We start from the raw sequence: 19,445 nt of genomic DNA on the forward strand, positions 1-19,445 counted from the left end.
TTATTTAGATTCTATTTAAGTAATATAGTATGGCCTGAATGTTAGACGCAGACCAGGTTTATACATTTTGCTCAGTCATTTATTTTTATACACAAAACCAGCTACGGCGCTTTGCAAAGGATAGTTTATATTATAGTGCAGCACATGAATCCAGGGAACTGCAACCTGTTCAATAAAGCAACAGACACGGCTTCGGGAATCCTTGAACCGGACCCGAAAATGAAATCCTTGAACCCACATGAATCCTTGAACCGGACCCGAAAATGAAAAGCCTATCATCCGAGGCCAAACGCTCCCAGGAGCTCCAAAAATAAATAAATAAATAAAAAAGACTGGCCTCCGAAGGCAGAGCCAGCCAGTCTCAGGAAGAGACCGGGAAAGGAGCCCGCTCGCTTTCTGCTCCCAGCAGCGGCAGTGCCGTAACTCGGTCACTAAGTGGCGCCAGATTTCGACGCTTCGCCGCCGAGCTCGTCGGAAAGTCGCGCGCGCACACACACACACACAACCCCAAGCCCAACACTTCGACAAGCACGCACAAAGCAGCTGGGCGAAGCTTTAGAGCAAGCTTCCTAGTGGTGTTTTTTTTTTTTTTTTTTTTTACTCCGAGCCGAGCCGAAGAGGAGAGGGGACGGGAGGGGGGTTAAAGGGTGACTCGGTTTACCCCGAGACGGCCGGAAAAGAGCGACGCAGCTCCTGACGGCGAAGCATTTCGGCTGAAGGTGAGTATAGAACTAGAGCATCCCGGCTGGAAAACTTGCAGGTGGCTTCGGCCGGCGGATGGGGCATCGCGCGCCCGCTTCGCTTTGGTCACGTTCTCACACTTGGCGGAGGGGCGGCTGCTCCGAGCTTTTAGCCGGGAGAACCAGGCGGGATCGGGAGGAGGAATCCCACCTGGTCGCCTCAAACTTTGCAGAGAATCCAACCGCTGGTAGCCTCTAGGCGTCTGCCGCTTGCTTGGCACTTCGGTTCCCCTCGCTCGGTGGCTCTGCGCAACGGCGTGGGCTGGTGTGAGAGAGCCAGCTCCGTTGCCCAACATACCTGACTAACCCACGTTGTCCCTCCTATGGTTACTCTCCCCGCTGCGTTTTTGAAGCACTTGTTTGTTTGGGTTTTGTTTTTTTTGTTTTTTTAAGTGGGTGACTGAGCCCGGTGTGTGTGTGGTGGTGGTGGATATTCGTCTTCCCTTCTCCGCATCCTTCCACTCATCCTTTCTTCCTCTTTTGCCAGATGTACAGGATATTAGCCGTAGCGCTTTGGTGTTTTCTGCAAGCAGAGGGCAGGCATCCAGAGATCACCCTTCGTAGCAGCAGCAGCAGCAACAACAACAACAATGGCAATTTTTTGGACAATGACAAATGGCTGAGCACCGTGTCCCAATATGACAAAGATAAATATTGGAACAAATTCAGAGATGTAAGTTGTATTCCTGTGCCTATAGGTACAGTGTGTGCCTTGCTCAAAACGTATCCTGGGATATATATATATATATATATATATATATATATATATTTCTCTCTGCAAGGGGCTCTTCCAGGGAGAAGGCATGGTTACATCTGCTGTGGCTGCCACTTATAGGATTGGAAGGAGGTTGACTGCCCTTTAAAAATCACCTGGGTTTTATTTATTTATTTACTTTGTGTGTGTGTGTGTGTGTGTGCACGCTTGTATGTGCGTGCTCACGCACACAAGCATGAGCGCTATGGTATGCTTTCGGATAAGTGATTAGTTTTCTTGGTCTTCCATTTCCATTGAAGACTTCCAGGAACTTTGCTGGTTTGCAAAATTAATCACTGTGAAATCCTGCCAGTTACCTACAGAACTATTTACTAACAGAACCCCCATCTTGGTGAAGCTTTCTGTTGCTGTGGGTGGTGGTAGGAGACCAGAAGCATGCTGTTCCGGGCAGTTGTGAAAGGGTTCAATTTTTTTCATTTTTCATTTTTTTTCAAATCAAGTATGATCATAATTCAGGAACACTTTCAAATATATCTTCATTTATAAGTTATGTTATGACACAGCATATCATTTTGTGGAAGGGCAGCAAAATATATTCTAAGTGAAACTTTAGGGGAAAATGAGATATCTGCCTGGGAAGAGCCTGGGAAGAGAATGAAATGGGATGGGTTTTGTTTGTATTGACTATCCATTAACAACAGTATGATCTTAACCACTTATAATTCCCTAGAAGAGTCAAGTCTGTAATGTTATGTATCCACTATAGGTGAGATGGTTTGTCAGATGAACAACAGAAGAGTAGTTGAGTAGTTGTTCACCAGAGTATTCTGACTACAATAGTGATTGTGTTGGATTGCAGTAGTTAGGTGTTCCACTTATCTGTATCATACAAGATCTTGTGCAGAGGCCCAGTCAAAATATTAAAATGGAGTCAACTTTTCTAGTTCTACTTTTAAATTACCATAATTACCATATTATTTTCCAATTGAATTGAGCTACAATATAATTCAATCTCCCCTGGTCATATTTTTTCAGTTTGGGTATATATTAAATGTATGATACATTTCAGGATGTATTAGAGGTAAAAGTATCAAGTGCAGTCCATAAAGTCGGACATGAATACTCTTTTTATAAAGTCCATGAAGTATAAATTGCAGCCTTAATCTTTGAGCAAAATTGAATTTAAAGATACAGTAGAAAGTGATTACTGTATATGCTTTGATGTCCATCTTTGAAATAACAGTATTGAGTTGAAACATACAATCAGATGTCTACTATGTGACAACGCGATGACATTGAAAGCAGCTTTAAACAATATAGGGGTATCTTTTCACCAGAAATGTTATTTTTGAAAGTTACAAAGGAGTCATTGATCAAATCTCATATAAAAGTTTTCAATGATTCAATTCTCTTTAGCCCATGATTACTTAGTCATAAATAAATAAAATAACGTGGAAAACAAATATAGACAAAGAGTTAACAAGAAGATAACCTCAGCAATAGGTTTAACATACTTCAGTGTTTTTAAGCTTTTATCAGGATGCAGACATGTAAAAGTATGTTGAGGTAAATATGGGGAAGGAGTAAATAAAACTTTCCACTACTATATTATTTTTCAGTAATCAATTCATAATTTATCTGTTCATGAATGCTTATCTGTATCTTAAACAACAAGAAGAAACAGATTCAGTTTTCTTCTAGTTTGCAAATCCTTTTGCATCTTTCCAGTTCCAGATCAAGAAGTAAACCTGCATGAGGTTAATTGGTAAAATAAAGATTCTGAGATTGTTTCATAAGCCTGCTTTGCCATCTGTGTAAACCAACCAGACACTATAAATTTGGGAGAGAGGCTTCCAGATTGCAGTGGCATAGAATGCCTGTCTGAAATGGTACCAAGGAAAGGTGCTTTTTCAAAGCATATTTAAAAATGGGTACAGTATAAGCTACTCTATTTCTTTCAGTAAAACGGTCTACACAGTTTATGGAAAATAATTCACTATTACTCATATGAAGAATATGCTAATATGCTGAACAGTGCTTACTGTTAGCTGTAGTCTCAACTGCTTCTTCTATAATGGTAGAGCAAAGCTATAATGGCAAAGCTGGGTATTATTTTTCTTGTGATTGCAGAAGCAATTTTTCTTTTGAGGTTGGAAAGAATAGTAGAGACATTATCTCCTGAAAAATGTAATGACTTCTGGCCAGTTAAAATGAACAATAGTTTGAGCAACCCCAACTCATTTCACTGGGGCTTATGTACCAAATATTCTTACAACATTGATCCCATTGTTAAATTACATTTTATCTCAACTGTAGAATGAGATGGAAAATTTGAGCTCAGACATGTTCTTATGAATACAAGCATTCCTTGACTTACAATGATTCATTTGGTGACTGTTCAAAGTTACAATGGCACTGCAAAAAGTGACTTCCAACTGGTCATCACACATATGACTGTTGCAACATCCCCACAGTCATGTGATCAAAATTTTGGCTTTTGGCAAGTGGCATCCAGCATCTTGGGGGTCATGTGATTGGCATTTGCAACATTCCTAGCTGACTTCTGATGAGCAAAGTCAATGGGAGAAGCCGGATTCATTTAATGACCATTTGATTCATTCCATTTGTAGTTAAACAGTGTTTTTCTTAACAATCAAGCAAAAATGGTGTAAAATTGGGTATGACTCATTTAACAATCACTTTGCTTAGTAGTGTAAATTCTGGTCCAATTGTGTTCATAAATTGAGGATTACCTGTATTTTTATTTGAACATGAAACACATCAAGGATACAAAGCAATCCAAGATGGGAGCAGTCCCATTTGTTTTAGGATTAACAGAACTTTTGGCTAAACTGTTGTCAGCCCTTTGAGGTAAAAGATACTGGACCTCTAAATGTCTTGGAAAATACTTGAGTTGGGGTGCTGTAACAGAATCTTGAAGGCCTGTCAAAGCTACTCTCTATTTCAATTTGTACTTAATCCAATCAAAATAGAATAGTTTGGAGCTTTCTACTTTCCCAAGTCTGAGGTATATATTTTTTTTAATTAGTTCCACATTCTGACATTCCATTGCACTTGTGTGTTTTCACTTAGTCATGTGAATTATCATCAATATTAAAAATTAAAGTCTCCATTAACTAAAAGTCACCCCTGGTGACCACCTGAACGAATGTAGTTTTTCATTGCTTTCAGAATATTTTTTGACCTCCCAGATTAGTTTTTCTCCCTTGGATTTCACAATGTTCTGCCCTCCAATTGTAAAGTAGATCTGATTTTACTTAGCTTTTTGAAATAAGGTAGTGCCACATGACAAGGAAACAACCATTCTTCTGGTCTCAGTGGAATATGGCTTCGTATTGGAAGTAACCGTTACACAGCTAATACAATGCTGTAGCCTTTTGCTGTTACTTTCCTGTGTCTTAATGAAAATAGTTTAAGAATTTAGATCTCTGGAATGAATTCCAATATTCCAGCTTTTTTATAAGTTGAAATATTTATAATATTTCAACTTATTTCAATTGAACAAAAGGAAAATACTTTGGCTTTTGGTGAATTGACAAAATGTGCAAGCTCACTCTTTACATGGAAGAGATAAGCCTTTAAAGATGGATAGAGGTAAATGGAAAATTACATCTTGACATTGAAATCCTGACCCAGCGGTCAAAATATTTTCTGGGAAAAATTATAAAGCAAAATGAAACCATGTTGCTAAAAGCATGTGCTTCATCCAGAGTCATTCACCACTCAACAAAAAAGGAGCTGCAGTGTCCAACCCATATATACAAAGGGGCTTTGATTGATGGTAGTGTCTTCCATTCACTACTATAACCCATTGCAGATATTTTTGCTTTTTGGTATTTGGAAGTTCATGGGCCAGTTTGGGTCTCACCACTCGTGAGTTACTTGTAGGAGAGAAGTTGGAGCTTTATTTAGTATCTCAATTTAGCAAGAGGCTGCCTCAACACAGTCATTGTTTCTATCCCATCAAACCTCAAAAGTACCCCGCCAGGGTCCTTATTGTTGCCATTTTTGAAGTTAACAATGCTCCCCATGAATTGATCAATGTTCCCTCTTGAACAAAGGGAATCTAAAAAGCCAGTTTTCAGTCAGTCCTCAACATTGCCTTGCTTTGTTTTCATAGTGAGGAGGGGAAAATCTTGGATCAATCCATTTTAAAGAAACATGGAGAAATAGGGAAAGAGGCAATTTAATTTTTGCAAAGGGAAAAGTGAACTGTTCAAAATAAAAATGACTGGGACATAGTGGAATGGCAACTCTTTATTTAATAAACCTATGCCATCTAGTTCCCAACTACCTTGACTTTAGCTGGACTGGAGAAGAATCAAGTAGAACGAAGACAAAAGTTTTGGACTATGGGAATCTACATCCTGCCCAGTCCAGCCACAATCTCTGAGGGAGATGGATGGTTTAGAAATAGGAAATATAAATAAGTTTTTGTAGGATTATATGTATTTATATCCAACTTTCTTCTAAGCTGTCAGTATACTGTTCATAGGATTTCTCCATTTCTTTACTTTTTTTAAAAGAGACATGTTGAGTAATTGGGCTGAGAGAAAGTAGCTGACCCAAAGGCACTCAGTGAGTTTCATAATCGAGAATTGATTTGAACCAAGTCTTTAATGCCACAAACACCCTTCCACACTGGTCTCTGTACTTGAAGTCTATTTTCTGTGTCACAGCAGAGTCAAAAGGTAATCAGTTGAACTGGAAAGCTCCAAGCACTGTAGAAAAATAGCTGCACAAGTGTTTTCCACTAGAAGAAGGAACTCATGAGACCATCATAGAAACCTCTAAAAACAAAGAAAATAGTGCTTTTATTCAACACATAAGAATTTGATGGCATGTTTTGTAAAAACAGAAAGGCTCCTTCCATTTGTGTGGCTTGGGTGAGTGCAAATACTTTCCAGCAGAAAGTATTTGCACTATGGATCAAAGAGAAGAGAAGCTTTGATCTGTTCCTCCTGCAAGTTCTCTTCCTCCCTCCCTCCTGCTAAAAAACCAAAAACACCTATTCTGGAAGGTATAGTGGTATATCCACTATAACAAGATGGGATATAGTATAGTAAAAGAAGACAACATTGGCTAAGATTGTTTTTCAATTCCTATAAACCAAAATATGCCAAGCAGAATTATATTCAGGGAATACTTCAACTAGTAGAAAATTGCTGGAATCAAGCTTGTTAAATATACTGCTGGACCCCTGCAGACATATCGAGCGAGGATACGTATCGAGAGAGAGGATCGAGCCAGAAGATAGGCTGAGATCTCAACTAACAATCAAGGGTGCTGTGATGCCTACCAGAATCCTTTCCCCTCTACAGCAGACAGATAATAATAGAGAATCTGAGAAAGCTGGGCCTGTAACACGAAGCCAAGCAACTAGGAGGAGGAAGCAGGAAGAAAAACTGTTGTCCTCCACTCGGAACACAGAGTTGCAGGCTAGCCAGCATACGTCAGCAGCAGCAAATATAGATAAGCGACAGCTCCGGCCCCGCAACAGAGAATCCATAGCTTCTACATGAAACAGAGCCTGAAGATGACAGGGTTGTGAGCCTGTTGAAACGTTACTTTAAGAAAAACTTTTAAAGTCACTGGTGGGATTTTAGCTGAGGTTTTAAAGGATCTTGCAGAGTGCTCTGTAAGGATTTTTAGAAGATTTTAAGCTGGGATTTTAATTAGGATTTTAAATATTTTAACCAACTTACTTATAATGACGCGGGAAAACACCTGAGATATTAATTTTTTGCATATATATATATATATACACACACACACACATATACATATACATAACACACACACACACAAACTCACACATGTATATATATATATGTATATATATGTTTTCTGAGGTTTTCACGGGTGTTTATATGTAAGTCTTTGGTTATTCGGGTTTTCTCCCGCGTAAAATTGGAAGTGTCTTGGGGACGTTCCGACGAAATCTCATTCGTCATCTTCAGGCTGGTGTTTTCGGCTTTGTGCTTCTAGGAGCAATATATGTACAAATATATATATATATCCTAGAAGCATGAAGCCAAAAACACCAGCCTGAAGATGACGAATGAGACTTCGTCGAAACGTCGCCAAGACACTTCCAATTTTACGTGGGAGAAAACCTGAATAACCAAAGACCTACCTACATACATACACACACACACACACACACACACACACACACACACACACACACACACATTATTATACAAGGGAATACCATAATTTCAGAAATTTCAGTGATGCTATTTTATACAGAGGATGCATTGCCAGGTTCAAATTGTATATGCTACAGCAATACCAATCATTTTTCATGACCACTCTTCTCCCACTCTCTGTCACTCTTCCAAACTGTCTGCTTCTTTTTTATATGGATGATTCAACCAGTAATGCAAAAGTGCACCAATCCATTAATTGTCATTTAGCTGGTCTCCCATAAGGTTATATTGCAGTTAGAGATTTACAAACAATTATCAGTCAAGTTCATAATTTCAGCATATTTAATTAATGGTCATCTTCTGAGTTATTAAACTTGGAGTTCCCACATTTGAGTCCAGTCACATCTACGTGCTCAAGAGTGTGAGAAAACATTTTACAGTGTTGAAAGTCCTGTAGAATCAAACAGGGTTTATATCAGGGTTAAAATAATTTATGTTCGCTACCGGATCGCAAATTTGAGTGTATGAGCCTCCTCCACGCATGCACAGAGCCTTCTGCACATGCACAGAAGGTCAAAAACAGGATGTCATGATGTCCAAGCAGGTGGGCGGAGCCTCCCACTGCTGCCCCTACTGGATAGCACGAACTGGATAAATCCAGTTGGATTTCACCACTGGTTTATATGCTAGCAGAGAGACTGATAATCTGTATATTTGAAATGTCAATTTCTCTAAGAAAGAAGCTGTTTTATTTATTCCAATAGTTACTATTATCCCACCCCCTTTTCATAAAAGAAATAATATCTAGATGTTTTGTAAAGTTAGTGACTTCTTCCCATATTTTTTGCTGATTTTCCTCATGTCCTTGGTGACAGTACTGAATTTTGTGCAATTCTGCCTTTCCCTTCTGCCTCTTAGTGTGCTCAATATTTAAGGGGATAATAAAATAATAATTTAGATTTAGATAACTTTGGCAGAATGTTACTTTGGAGATATTTGGGAATCATATCTATATACGCATCTTGATTAGCTTGCTGTCTGGATATAGTGAGCATCACAGATGAACAAGCTTTTATGTTCTGTATGGTGTAGAGATTAAGGCTAGGATCAGGGAGAGTCTGGCCATTGAAATGCAGTGGGGGTTTTAGGCCTGTCACTCTCACACTCAAGCCTACCTGACGAGATTGCGGTTGTGCAGATATAATGGGGGGGGAAAATGCCTGTTGTTATGCTTGCACACTTGGTGGAAAAGTGAAATAAAAATCTAACAAATAAATACTCTTATAAAAAGAAAACGAGTTGCAGTGGCATTTTCCCCAGTGGTAGCGCACAAATAATCCCTGTTCAAATAGGACTGATAATTTGTCTGTGCATAGTGATAGTTCACATTTCTAAGCTTGTTATACTGGGAACAGCCTGACTCGCAGAAGAATTCTATTATTTTCTAGTGCTGTCATATGCAGAAGGATGAAGTACATGGGTTATTTGATTTTGATGAAGCTTTGCAAAGCTGATTCACTGTTCTATGAAACATTTTCATGCGCAACCAGTATTAATCATAAAACCCAGAAAAAAAATATATTTTGTACATACAAGGCAAAACAGGGTTCTGATGACATTTAAAGTAACGTTTTCAGTATAAAATACTGAGCAATCTCTCTCTCCTTCCTGCCCCTTCTTTTCAGAAATAATTATCTTAGACTTCTTTTTGCTTCTCTGTGGAATGGGGACAAGAGCAAATCAGTGCAGAGACAGTTGAGGACTGGGTTTGAAAACGCAGCATAGAGAAATAGAGCTAGATGTCAATGGCATATACACAGTATAAAAGAGATCTTGGAGAAGAGAGGGGGAAAAAAAGAGTAGCTCAAAACACAGTTAACAATCAGGAGATGAAAATTTTCTAGTCACATCTAGAAAAGGGATTGGGTCTTGTCCTTGATCTTGCATTCTGGGAAAAAGATGATCAAACAGCTCTCAGAGACTCCACCTTAACAAATTTCACTTGTCCACGGCTGCTAGAATGTTGGTTATTCCATTTCTTACCAATAAGACTTACTAATTAATATGATTATTTATTATTTATTTTTAATAATAATAAATAAATAATAATATTAAATAATAATAATAATAATAATAATAATAATAATAATAATAATAATATAAATTATTATTATTATTATTATTGTTGTTGTTATTAAGATACTGTGAATTACTTACCCATAAGTAAAGGGTGTGCATAAGAGCACCAGCATGTCTACCATCCCTGTCCTAATGTTCCCTTTAATTGTATTCATTTTATGTACTTAATTCATGCTTATATTTATATATATTATCTAATACGTACTTGACAAATTAAAATAAAATAAAAAATAATATAATAAAATAAATAAAAAATAAATAAAATAAAATAAAAGCAAGTAAAGTAAAATAAATAAAATAAATAAAATAAATAAATATAAAATAAAATAATAAAATAAAATAAAATAAAATAAAATAAAATAAAATAATAAAATACTCTGTGGTTCTGTTTGAATGGACAAATGACATTGCACACCAAAATTCTAGTTAGCCTCCTAAAAGTTCCATGTAGATGCTAAATGCCATGGAGGATTAGATGTAGTGTAAGTGACAGGATTACACTTTGTAGTCCTGAAGCATTTTAACATTTAATGCTACGGAGGCAGCAGGCTTCATCTTGATGAGGCAGTTTGATATGCGTTAATAGTAGCAACCAATAGGAAGAGTTCTGTTTATGCCAGAACAATGATCTAGAATTCAACATGATGCAGAATATAAATCATTAAACCATGTGGCCACCACATTTGTAAAAGAGCTTCAAATAATGGTTTTACTTACTTTATTTACCTAAGTCTTTAAAAAAAAAAACCCTTCACCAAGCTCTAAACTATGTGTATTAATAGTTGGATAAGTGTTATATCATTGCTCAGCTGCATGGTATTGGTAGATATGAGTCTTTTCTGATATGGCCAAAGCAAGGATGCCATAGATAGGTAAAAATGTTATAGGAATCTTGAAAACTGTGGTTCTTATAGCATACCTAAATAATTGCCAAGATCACTGCAGCATCATTAGTTTTCTTACAACTAAGTGTTTGGTACCCCACTGGCTTCTAAGAAAACAAGGATGGATTGGCTGCAGCACTGTAGGAATGGAAAGTTAAATATGAAATATAATTGAATAATAAACATTATTTTAAAAGTTCAGAATTGCAGTTCAGGCCAGTTATTAATGATCTGAAACATCTCCTTAAAGTTGTCATGTGGCTCTGTTAACTGAACTGAACTGGAAATCTGTTTGGAAAAAAAATCGTATGGATGAGTTGAGAGGCAGCCTTCTTGCATGCAAAGAATATATTCTACCTCAGGGTTGTAGAACTCCCAGAAATGTGCCAGAAAATGAGTCTCCTATTTTCTTGCTTTCTTATAGTATTTGCAATACATCCACCATCTTTCCATTTTTAATTTTTCTGACTCATTATTGTATTTATTAGTATGTCTTGCTAATTTTTGAGAAAGACTGTGTTTTTCTCAGGTAGTTTCTGTAAAAGATGTCAAATGACATATTGGCATTCACAATTCCTTACTGCCTTTAAACAAAATTTCTAGTTTTGTACAGGCATTAAAAGAAGGAAAGTTACTGCTCCATTTGAATGATCTCTCATTTTCTCTTTCAAAAAGAAAAAGAACCAGGTGTAAGATATTTCTATGCATAAGAACTTTCTGTTTGTCATCCCTCAATAAGAGCCCTAGTGATGCAATGCTTAAATGCAGTATTTAAGTCAGTGCAGTATTAAGTCCACAGTCAGGAGTTTGACCTTGACTAGTTCTATGTTGATTCAGCCTTCCATCCTTCCGATGTTGGTAAAATGACCCATATGGTTGAGGGCAATATGATGACATTGTAAACTGCCCAGTGAATGCTGTAAAGCATTATGGAGAGGTATATAAGTCTAAGTACTATTGCTGTCTTTTTCAAGCATGATGCAGATTTGCCATCTAACAAATAATGTTGGAATGTATTAGAGTGGTCCACTTCCTTCCTCACATGTGTTGCTTCATTCTTGGTAAAGACACTTACCAATTCTCCCAACAATTTTTCTTGACTCACTTTTCCAAGACTCACTTGGTTTCTAAGAAAAGAAAAAACTTTTATTAGGTTATGCTACTGATACCTTCTGATGCTGCTAATTTCTTAGCAGATCTCTTCCTAATGTTGCCCATATTGTCTTGGTTGCTGTCTCCAAGCCTTTGTAAGGGCTAATTCTCAGGTCTTTCATCTCAAGTGTTTTAGTGAAAGCTTCATTAGAACTAGCAAATGAATGGCGTATGTGTGTGGAGGATTTCCTTTATAGTCCCTTCAAATGGAACAGGAGAACTTCTGCCTGACATTCTGCACCCAGAAGGTATGTTCTCTAGCCAAGGTGAGTGAGAGTTAATCCAGCTTTGCATGGTGCCATGCAAAGGCATGCATAACTTAATGGAGCAGTTAATTGCAGTTCCCATGATAGAAGTTCATATTTGAGGAATACAGCACATATATTTTTTTGCAACTTTTTGAAAATCTTAGTAATCAAACTTGACCATACACACCTTGATATGAGTTTCTGGAGCTTGGATTTTATTCTTATAAAAAGTAAAGCAGTGTGCATTTTTATTAGTATTTTCTGGAAATTATTTTTTCTTTTTATCACCAGGGAACAAACAATTATGCTAAGATTTAAGACTTAATTATTTCTAGTGTTTCTCTTGGCTTCTTCATCCCATCGCCTTCATTGCAGTTGTAAGAAGAAAATGGAAAGTTTTTATTTCTATATTAAATTAACACTTATTTGCTGTGCTGTCTCTATACCACAGATTATGGTAAATCTTAAAAATGATTCAATAAGAAAGACATTTTCAAATAGTTTTAAATTTTGATCCACATAGCAGACTCTAAAGTATTCAAAATGTGACCACAGCTTACAGACTTCAAATAGTTCTATTCTTGTTACCTTTACATGAATAGTAGCAGAGAGCTTTAGACATCATTCAACATGTCTACTTTAAGAAGCAGTGCTCCAGAGCTTCAGTTAGAAGTTTTTCCTAATGCTACTGTTGTTCCTTTGACAATTGATATCCAAGGTATCAGTTAACGTTGATTTCACTTTTAGTACAAAGCACCATTGTTTTGATGTGGAAAACCATATTTTTTAGTTGAGATCAGGTATTCTACCTCACATATTTATTTATTTTTTAATTTGATTTATATGCCGCCCTTCTCCGGAGACTCAGGGCGGCTTACAATGTGTTAAGCAATTTTATTCCAGGTCAGATTTCCCTCCCAGTTATTTTGGACATCTGATAATTACTCATGTCATTATCTTACTCTTCCTTATTTTTCTACACTTTTAATTTAATTGGACACATGGGACTTCAGTTTACCTCTTCTGCCCTCTCACATTTCTCTGGCTTTTATTTAGTGACTTTCCAGGTAGGTCTTGTGCTGTTTTTTTTTTTTTTTTTACTATCAGTGGAATTCATAAATTGTTTAGTTTGATATCTTCCCGAAAACAATAGAAACAATATGTTTATCAAGCTCTTGGTAGGCTTGATAAGCATATTTAAATAATATTTAGCTAATGGGTTAAATTTGGTGATAAGTCACCAAAGTTTATATATGGAGGGGCTACTTCAGCTGGAAAAAAATAGATTAAGTAGCATTTTACTCTAAAGGAAAAAGATCTAGAAAATCCAACTATGGCATATAAAACAGATGGAGGGAAGTATGTTAAAAGTCTTAATGTTAGTCTTAGTTGTAAATGCTCCATTTCTCCAGCCTACTAAAGAATTTCAGCTTCCATCTACATGTAGAAGGGAATGTCTTTATCAGGGTGCAGAAACATCTAAAGATCTGAATGCTGTTTCTCTACCCTGGCAAAGAAGTTCAGCTCTTTTAGCAGGTAGCTTTTTCAGCCAGCGCTCAGAGATATGAGAGAGTCCTCTCAGCAGCTTGCACTCTTCCTTGTCATCTCCCCATTGATTCAGTGGGGAAGCGAGCAGAGAAGATTAGAAATGGTGGTTACATGACCATGAGTGCTTGGCAACTGGTCGTAACTAAAACAGTCATCTCATGACCATGCAGTGGAGGGATGCCATGATGTTTACTATGGCTGGAAGTACTTTATGGGCTGTAATACATCCTTTCCAAAACCATTGTAACTTTGAATGGTCATTAAAAGACTACCTGTATCTATGCAACCTTAACCTGATACCTTTCCATTGAAAATTTGCTACATATTTTTTATGTATGCAGAGATCATTTTAAATGATAAAAACTTCTGTGCTGAAAGTACTAAAGTAGATAAAGATCACTAACATTGTTACAAAATTAAAGTTAATAATTAGGAGAGAGACAAGCATACATTTATTAAAGGCACTTACTTGAATAGGTTCACTTTTTTAAAAGCAAATTTTGTCTAATAAAGCAGGAGTAGGACAATTTTAATTTTGATATTGCGTTGTGTGTCTTGAGTATCAATTTCATTTGAAAGAAATATAGGTTAGTTTGCTGAAAAAGTACACATAACTAATTTAGTTTCCAGTTTTGCTGAGCTAATACAAAATGTTTGTTGCATTCATAATCACAGATGGAACATATGGCATAGACCTGATTTTAAAACATTACAAGTAATATTTAACTGTATTTAGTTTCTTTTATTAGGTTTATATTGAAGATTTTTAAAATCTAATTGTTCAGTTATGTAAAAGAAACTGAAAAATGTTTAGACATTTAATGTTTGAGAAGCATTGTGAGAAATGGGAAGAAATTGAGAATTAAAAGGTTATTAGTTTATTTTATTTACATAGATTTAGGATGTGAAGTGAAATATCTTTGGACAAATCAGGCTGTGTTTGGGATTTTTGTGTTTAAACAATTTCAGAGATACAAAGCATTCTGAAGGTGTAGAAGTCTTGGAGAAATTTTACTGTTAGAGTATGGTATTCTTTCACTTGTTTAATTAAAAGTAGTTATAGGTACGTGCGAATGTTCCATTTAAATTTACTTTAAACATCCATAGCATAATAAAATTCAGTGCTGTTTTCAAAAGTGAAAAATTAATGAAGTATCCAACTATAGAACAAAGCTTTTGGCTTCGCCTCTTTGGTTTTAAAATGGTTTAAAATACTTGCACATTCCCCTTTGACAAAAAAGAAGTTTATTCTTTTCTTCTATTTCCAGTTTCACGTTTTCAACGTTCAACTTTTCAAAGTCAGGAAGTGCAAGATGATTTTGTCTGCCTTTCACCATGACACGAATTGTACATAGGAAGCTAGAGGGCAAAACAAAATAGTTTCTTTGGTCCGTGTAATCTACCTAGGAAAGCAGTTTGTTGCCCTGGAGGCACTGTTGCTAAGGTCTGTGTGAGCTCTTCAGCACTATAAGATTTTAGATACAAAACCTGACTGGTAATTAGTTATGAAGTGATCCTTTCCACAATTCTAAATGAAAAAAGGGAACTTTTGTCTTTTTCCTCAAGTGCCTGAAAACACTCTAGAGCACTTTATTCCTTTAATCTAACAGATATATTATTTTTGTATCCCGAAGAGGCTGGAATGGATTATTGCATCTAGTCTTATATTGTCTGGATCAGTTGGTTTCAGTTTCCAATATCTTCTTGGTTTAAGTTCAGCTGGCTTTAAAAAGAACATACACAATATTTTGGATGCTTATCTACGTGAGGTGGCTTATATTTATCTTAACACCACAATGAATACTATGCCATGTTAGATAATTCAGCCATTTTTTATATTGTATTTTCATTTCTTGGACTTTTGAAGTACATATAGAGGGGGGAAAGTTCTAATCAAATAGGTGACATTTCTAACTGTATGCAACTATATTGTTATAACTTCTAAGAGTATTCTGTTTATTTAACATGGCATCAGTAACCTCAAATTATTTAATCTTTTATAGTGTATCTTTCTTTTCTGCATGTCAAACTGTGCACCTCTATGCTATTTTGCAAACTCTTATCTTCTGCATGCTACCTGGAATGCTATATATTTTTCCAGTAGGAGTTGTAAGAAACAGAACAAAAGACTGCAAAAATGTAAGAGCTATAGAATTGTTTAGGTTTAGGGAGAAAGATTCTGCCATCATGAGATTCTGTCTTGTACCTAATATCATAGAATTAAGAAGTGGGAAGGCACAATTATATTATTATCTTTGCAAGAATCCAACTCAAAGCATCCTTTTGAGGTGGCTGTCCAGCTTTTTCCTGAACACAATAACTGAGAAAGATTCTGCAATGTCTCCATGTAATAGGTTCCATTTCCCAATTCCTGTGATTGTTAGGAATTTCTCTTTCTTTCTGTATTTTACCTCCTCCTTTCTCTCTATCCCATATACAATGCAGAGAAACATTATTCATATAGCTGAGTATGAATGTTGTAACCATCAGTGGGTGTTCTTTCATCACACTGATACCCTCAAAGAAGCGCCATTATGTTTGCTAATTAGCTGCCCAGAGTCATTCTAGAATCATATGGCTAAGAAAATTGATGAATGAATAAAATAAACAAACAAAACTTTCCCAATTAATTTCAATATGACACTGGTATACATGAAAATATAGTTAGTATAGATAAATATTGCCTAGGTTGTTAAAAGTTGGTATCCAAATAGGGAGGCTAAAATAAGGATCCATCATTTAGGTTAATAGCTATTGAAATATTTTATAACAATCTGTCTGAGCTCTGTGTGAGTAAGAGAATGCAGTTGAGCACTGGCCATTAGAACTGGTAATCAGAGAATGCAGGGTATTCTTTCTTGTTTATATTCTGAGAGTTGGGTAGCATGGGTGGGGGGGATGAGCCTGAAGAAAGCCCAGAGGCTTAGCTCTAGGAAAATCTCCATCTGTTAGAGATATGAGTATCTGGCTGCATCTTTCATGTTAGAAAGATGGCAAAAATTTATAGCCTGTAGATGCCATGTAATATTAAGAAAATCTATTTGTAGCCCATTTTAAATTATTTACTAAAACTTGATTTGATTCCTGCTAACAGAGTGGGAATGATGTGTAACCCTATGTTTCCTACTGTATATTCCATTTAGTCATCCTGCCTCATATGTAGAAATGAAGTAGAGGAAAATAGAAACAAATAACAAAGAATTACCGTATCAGGAAAATGTTTGAGGACAATAGCAAAACCAACAAATATTTTAGAAATATTCTTGGTTTAATGGAATTTTGGTTTTAATTTTGAAAAAAAGAAAGGAAAATAAGTATGGATAATTGTCAATTAGTGACCACTGGCGTAGTGACTGTTCAAAGTTATGACAATGCTAAATGAGGAGAGTTAGGATGGTCCTCAAAATTGTAGCCATTGTATCCCCAAGGTCATATAAACATGATTTGGGCACTTGGTAATCAGCACACATTTATGAGTCACAGCATCCCAAGTCACTTGATTGCCATTGGTGACCTTCATTGCCAGCTTCTGACAAAGTCAGTGGGGAAGCAGACAAAAAGTTGCAAGTTGCCATTGCGTGACATCACACTTAACAACTACAACCAGTATTACCAGAACTGCTATTGTAAGTCAGCATAGTCAGGTGATTTTTTTGCCTTATGACCATGATGCTTAGTGACGTAGTTACTGGTCCCAGTTACACTTGTAATTATCTGTAAAGGAACCTTAAAATAGAATGGTTATGACTAAAAAATACCAGGCTGTAGTACAGCATTCCTATCAGCTAAATTTCTCAGTCTAATAATAAATGTCTCATACTATTTGCAAACAAGAACTGTTTTAGAATTCTCAGTCTGGAATACTTAAACAGTTTAGCCTTTGGGAGTATTGACTCCAATATTTCCTTTTATTACTGCATAAAACAAGGCAAGCACTTGTAGAAACACATCCAGAATGTAAATAAATAAATAAATCGGGAAGAAACTTTTATCATATGAATCCCCGATCCCAAGTTTCTTGTAAACTATATTATATTTAATATTTAAAATGCCAGGGTTCACATCAAAACTAACAATAAATCTTGCTCTCTGCACACTTAACCTCTTATGTGGCACTTGACAGAAAACTCTCAGATACATCTCAGCTAAATTAGGCTCTGTTGCACCTAAGAATGAAGCTGGAGATACATACAAATGATTTGCTCAGTGCAGTGCAAAGAAATCAATGCCTTCATTTATATTGTGCAACAGAATTTAAATTCTAGGCTTTTTCCTGCCGCCATATTTGGCCAAAATCTTGGTCGCAGTGAGAGAGAGCTGGTAAATGTTTACAATAACATCTCTCTTTAGCTTGGGAACCTCTGGTTCCCACATCACCAACATTGTACTTTACAGTCAGCAACAATATGAGGATTTGTCATTGTCATGACCTTTATATTGATCTCAGTGTGCTTATTATTACTTCAGCATGTTTGCGAACAAAATAACTCTTTGGTAAAGGCTACAGGGTGGTTTATATCTGACTACTAAGAATATCATTTTTTAGAACATGTCTTTCCTCTTCAATTTTTCTTCTTTCAGTATTCTTTTAATTTAGTTTCTCCCTCCTTAATATGTGTCAGGGCAAGCTGAGCTCATGCATGACAGCGGCTAGTTATAAAACTACCTAGGAAACAAGTTCTTTTCATTATAGTTTCAACATTGTTTGTGAGACAGTATAGCAATAGTACTTTTGATATATATTTTTTGTTCTATAGTGGCCTATAATGTAAAAGAGCAATTTTATTCTAATTATTTCTTTGCAATTTCCTTTTAAACCTCAGGTACTGTGAGTTATACAGAGTATGTAGGTCAATATATATTCTCCTCTTACTAGAGAGATTGCTAGGGAGGACAGATGACTTTTATGTAGGCTTTCTCCTCCAAGACTCTAATCCGGCTACCACGCGTGCAGTAGCAAAATTCTGTGTCGCTGCAATGTCCACAAGAAAAAAATTGGTTACCGAATTATAATATCAACTGGTGCCAATTTTTTGAGATCTATAACAATACATTTACCCACATACAGTGCTTACACACATGTAAATTAGGTTTGAGATCATGTATTTTTATAACAGAGATGTTATTTACGATTAATGTCAGAATTAATTTTAATTTATTGTATGTCTATTGCTGGTCGATGGCCGTAATAAAGTTTTATTCTATTCTTTTAAACCTCAGGCAGTTAAAAACTTAAGAATGTTTTAGAATGTTTTTAAAAAAATTGGTTTCTTATCCTGTTGTGGTGATTCTCTTGAAAATGTACTGGTATTTTTTCAGGTATTTGAATTTTAAATTGTTAATAGCTATTTTAAAATTTATAATGTGCTTTTTAAAGCTTTAGTAATTAATAATGCTAAGAACCGGAAGCTTTGGGGTTTTTTAGATAGTTTTTCAAATTCTATTTTAAGGGGATCTGGGAGGAGGGTGGTTTTCAATGTAAATAATGAGGCTGGGGAGCCTCCCGGGAGGGGGGTGGGTTGTATGGGTTCAGGGATTAACCCGCGAGGGACGGGGTCTAGTCCATCTGAAGAGCACGGCGGAGGAGATGCAGAATCTGGGGCCAAGGAGAGGGTTAGAACTTGTGCTGTTGATAGACATTACATCAGTACTGTAGGTGGGAGGGGCAGATATGGCGGGAGTAGGGGGCCACATCAAGTTGCGGGAGTGCGCGCTCGCTGTCTTCAAGCGGTGGCACGCTCCGGCCCCCAATGCTCTTCTCGTTCCCCAGGTGGCACAGACCCTCAGGCCCTGGGCCTTCGGCTGATGCTATGCAATGCCAGGTCCGTGGTAAATAAAGCCCCCCT

At 36.6% G+C, this 19,445-nt stretch overlaps 1 protein-coding gene across 2 annotated transcripts in view; it reads left to right on the top strand.

The window, feature by feature from the left end:
- Window positions 1-368: 368 nt before the first annotated feature.
- SPOCK1 (SPARC (osteonectin), cwcv and kazal like domains proteoglycan 1) overlaps window positions 369-19,445 on the top strand; it is a 524,574-nt gene continuing 505,497 nt past the window's right edge. Inside the window, exons 1-2 of one of the 2 annotated variants that reach the window (XM_060688539.2) lie at window positions 369-719; window positions 1,228-1,413. In XM_060688539.2, coding sequence (XP_060544522.1) covers window positions 1,228-1,413 — 186 coding nt within the window. In that variant the 5' untranslated portion in view covers window positions 369-719. The remainder of the gene's footprint in view (window positions 720-1,227; window positions 1,414-19,445) is intronic. The other variant, XM_034403471.3, reaches the window with a different exon arrangement.

This window comes from Pantherophis guttatus, chromosome 2 (genome assembly GCF_059756535.1).
Source record: "Pantherophis guttatus breed Tessera chromosome 2, ASM5975653v1, whole genome shotgun sequence".
In the NCBI taxonomy this organism is placed as follows: Eukaryota; Metazoa; Chordata; class Lepidosauria; order Squamata; family Colubridae; genus Pantherophis; species Pantherophis guttatus.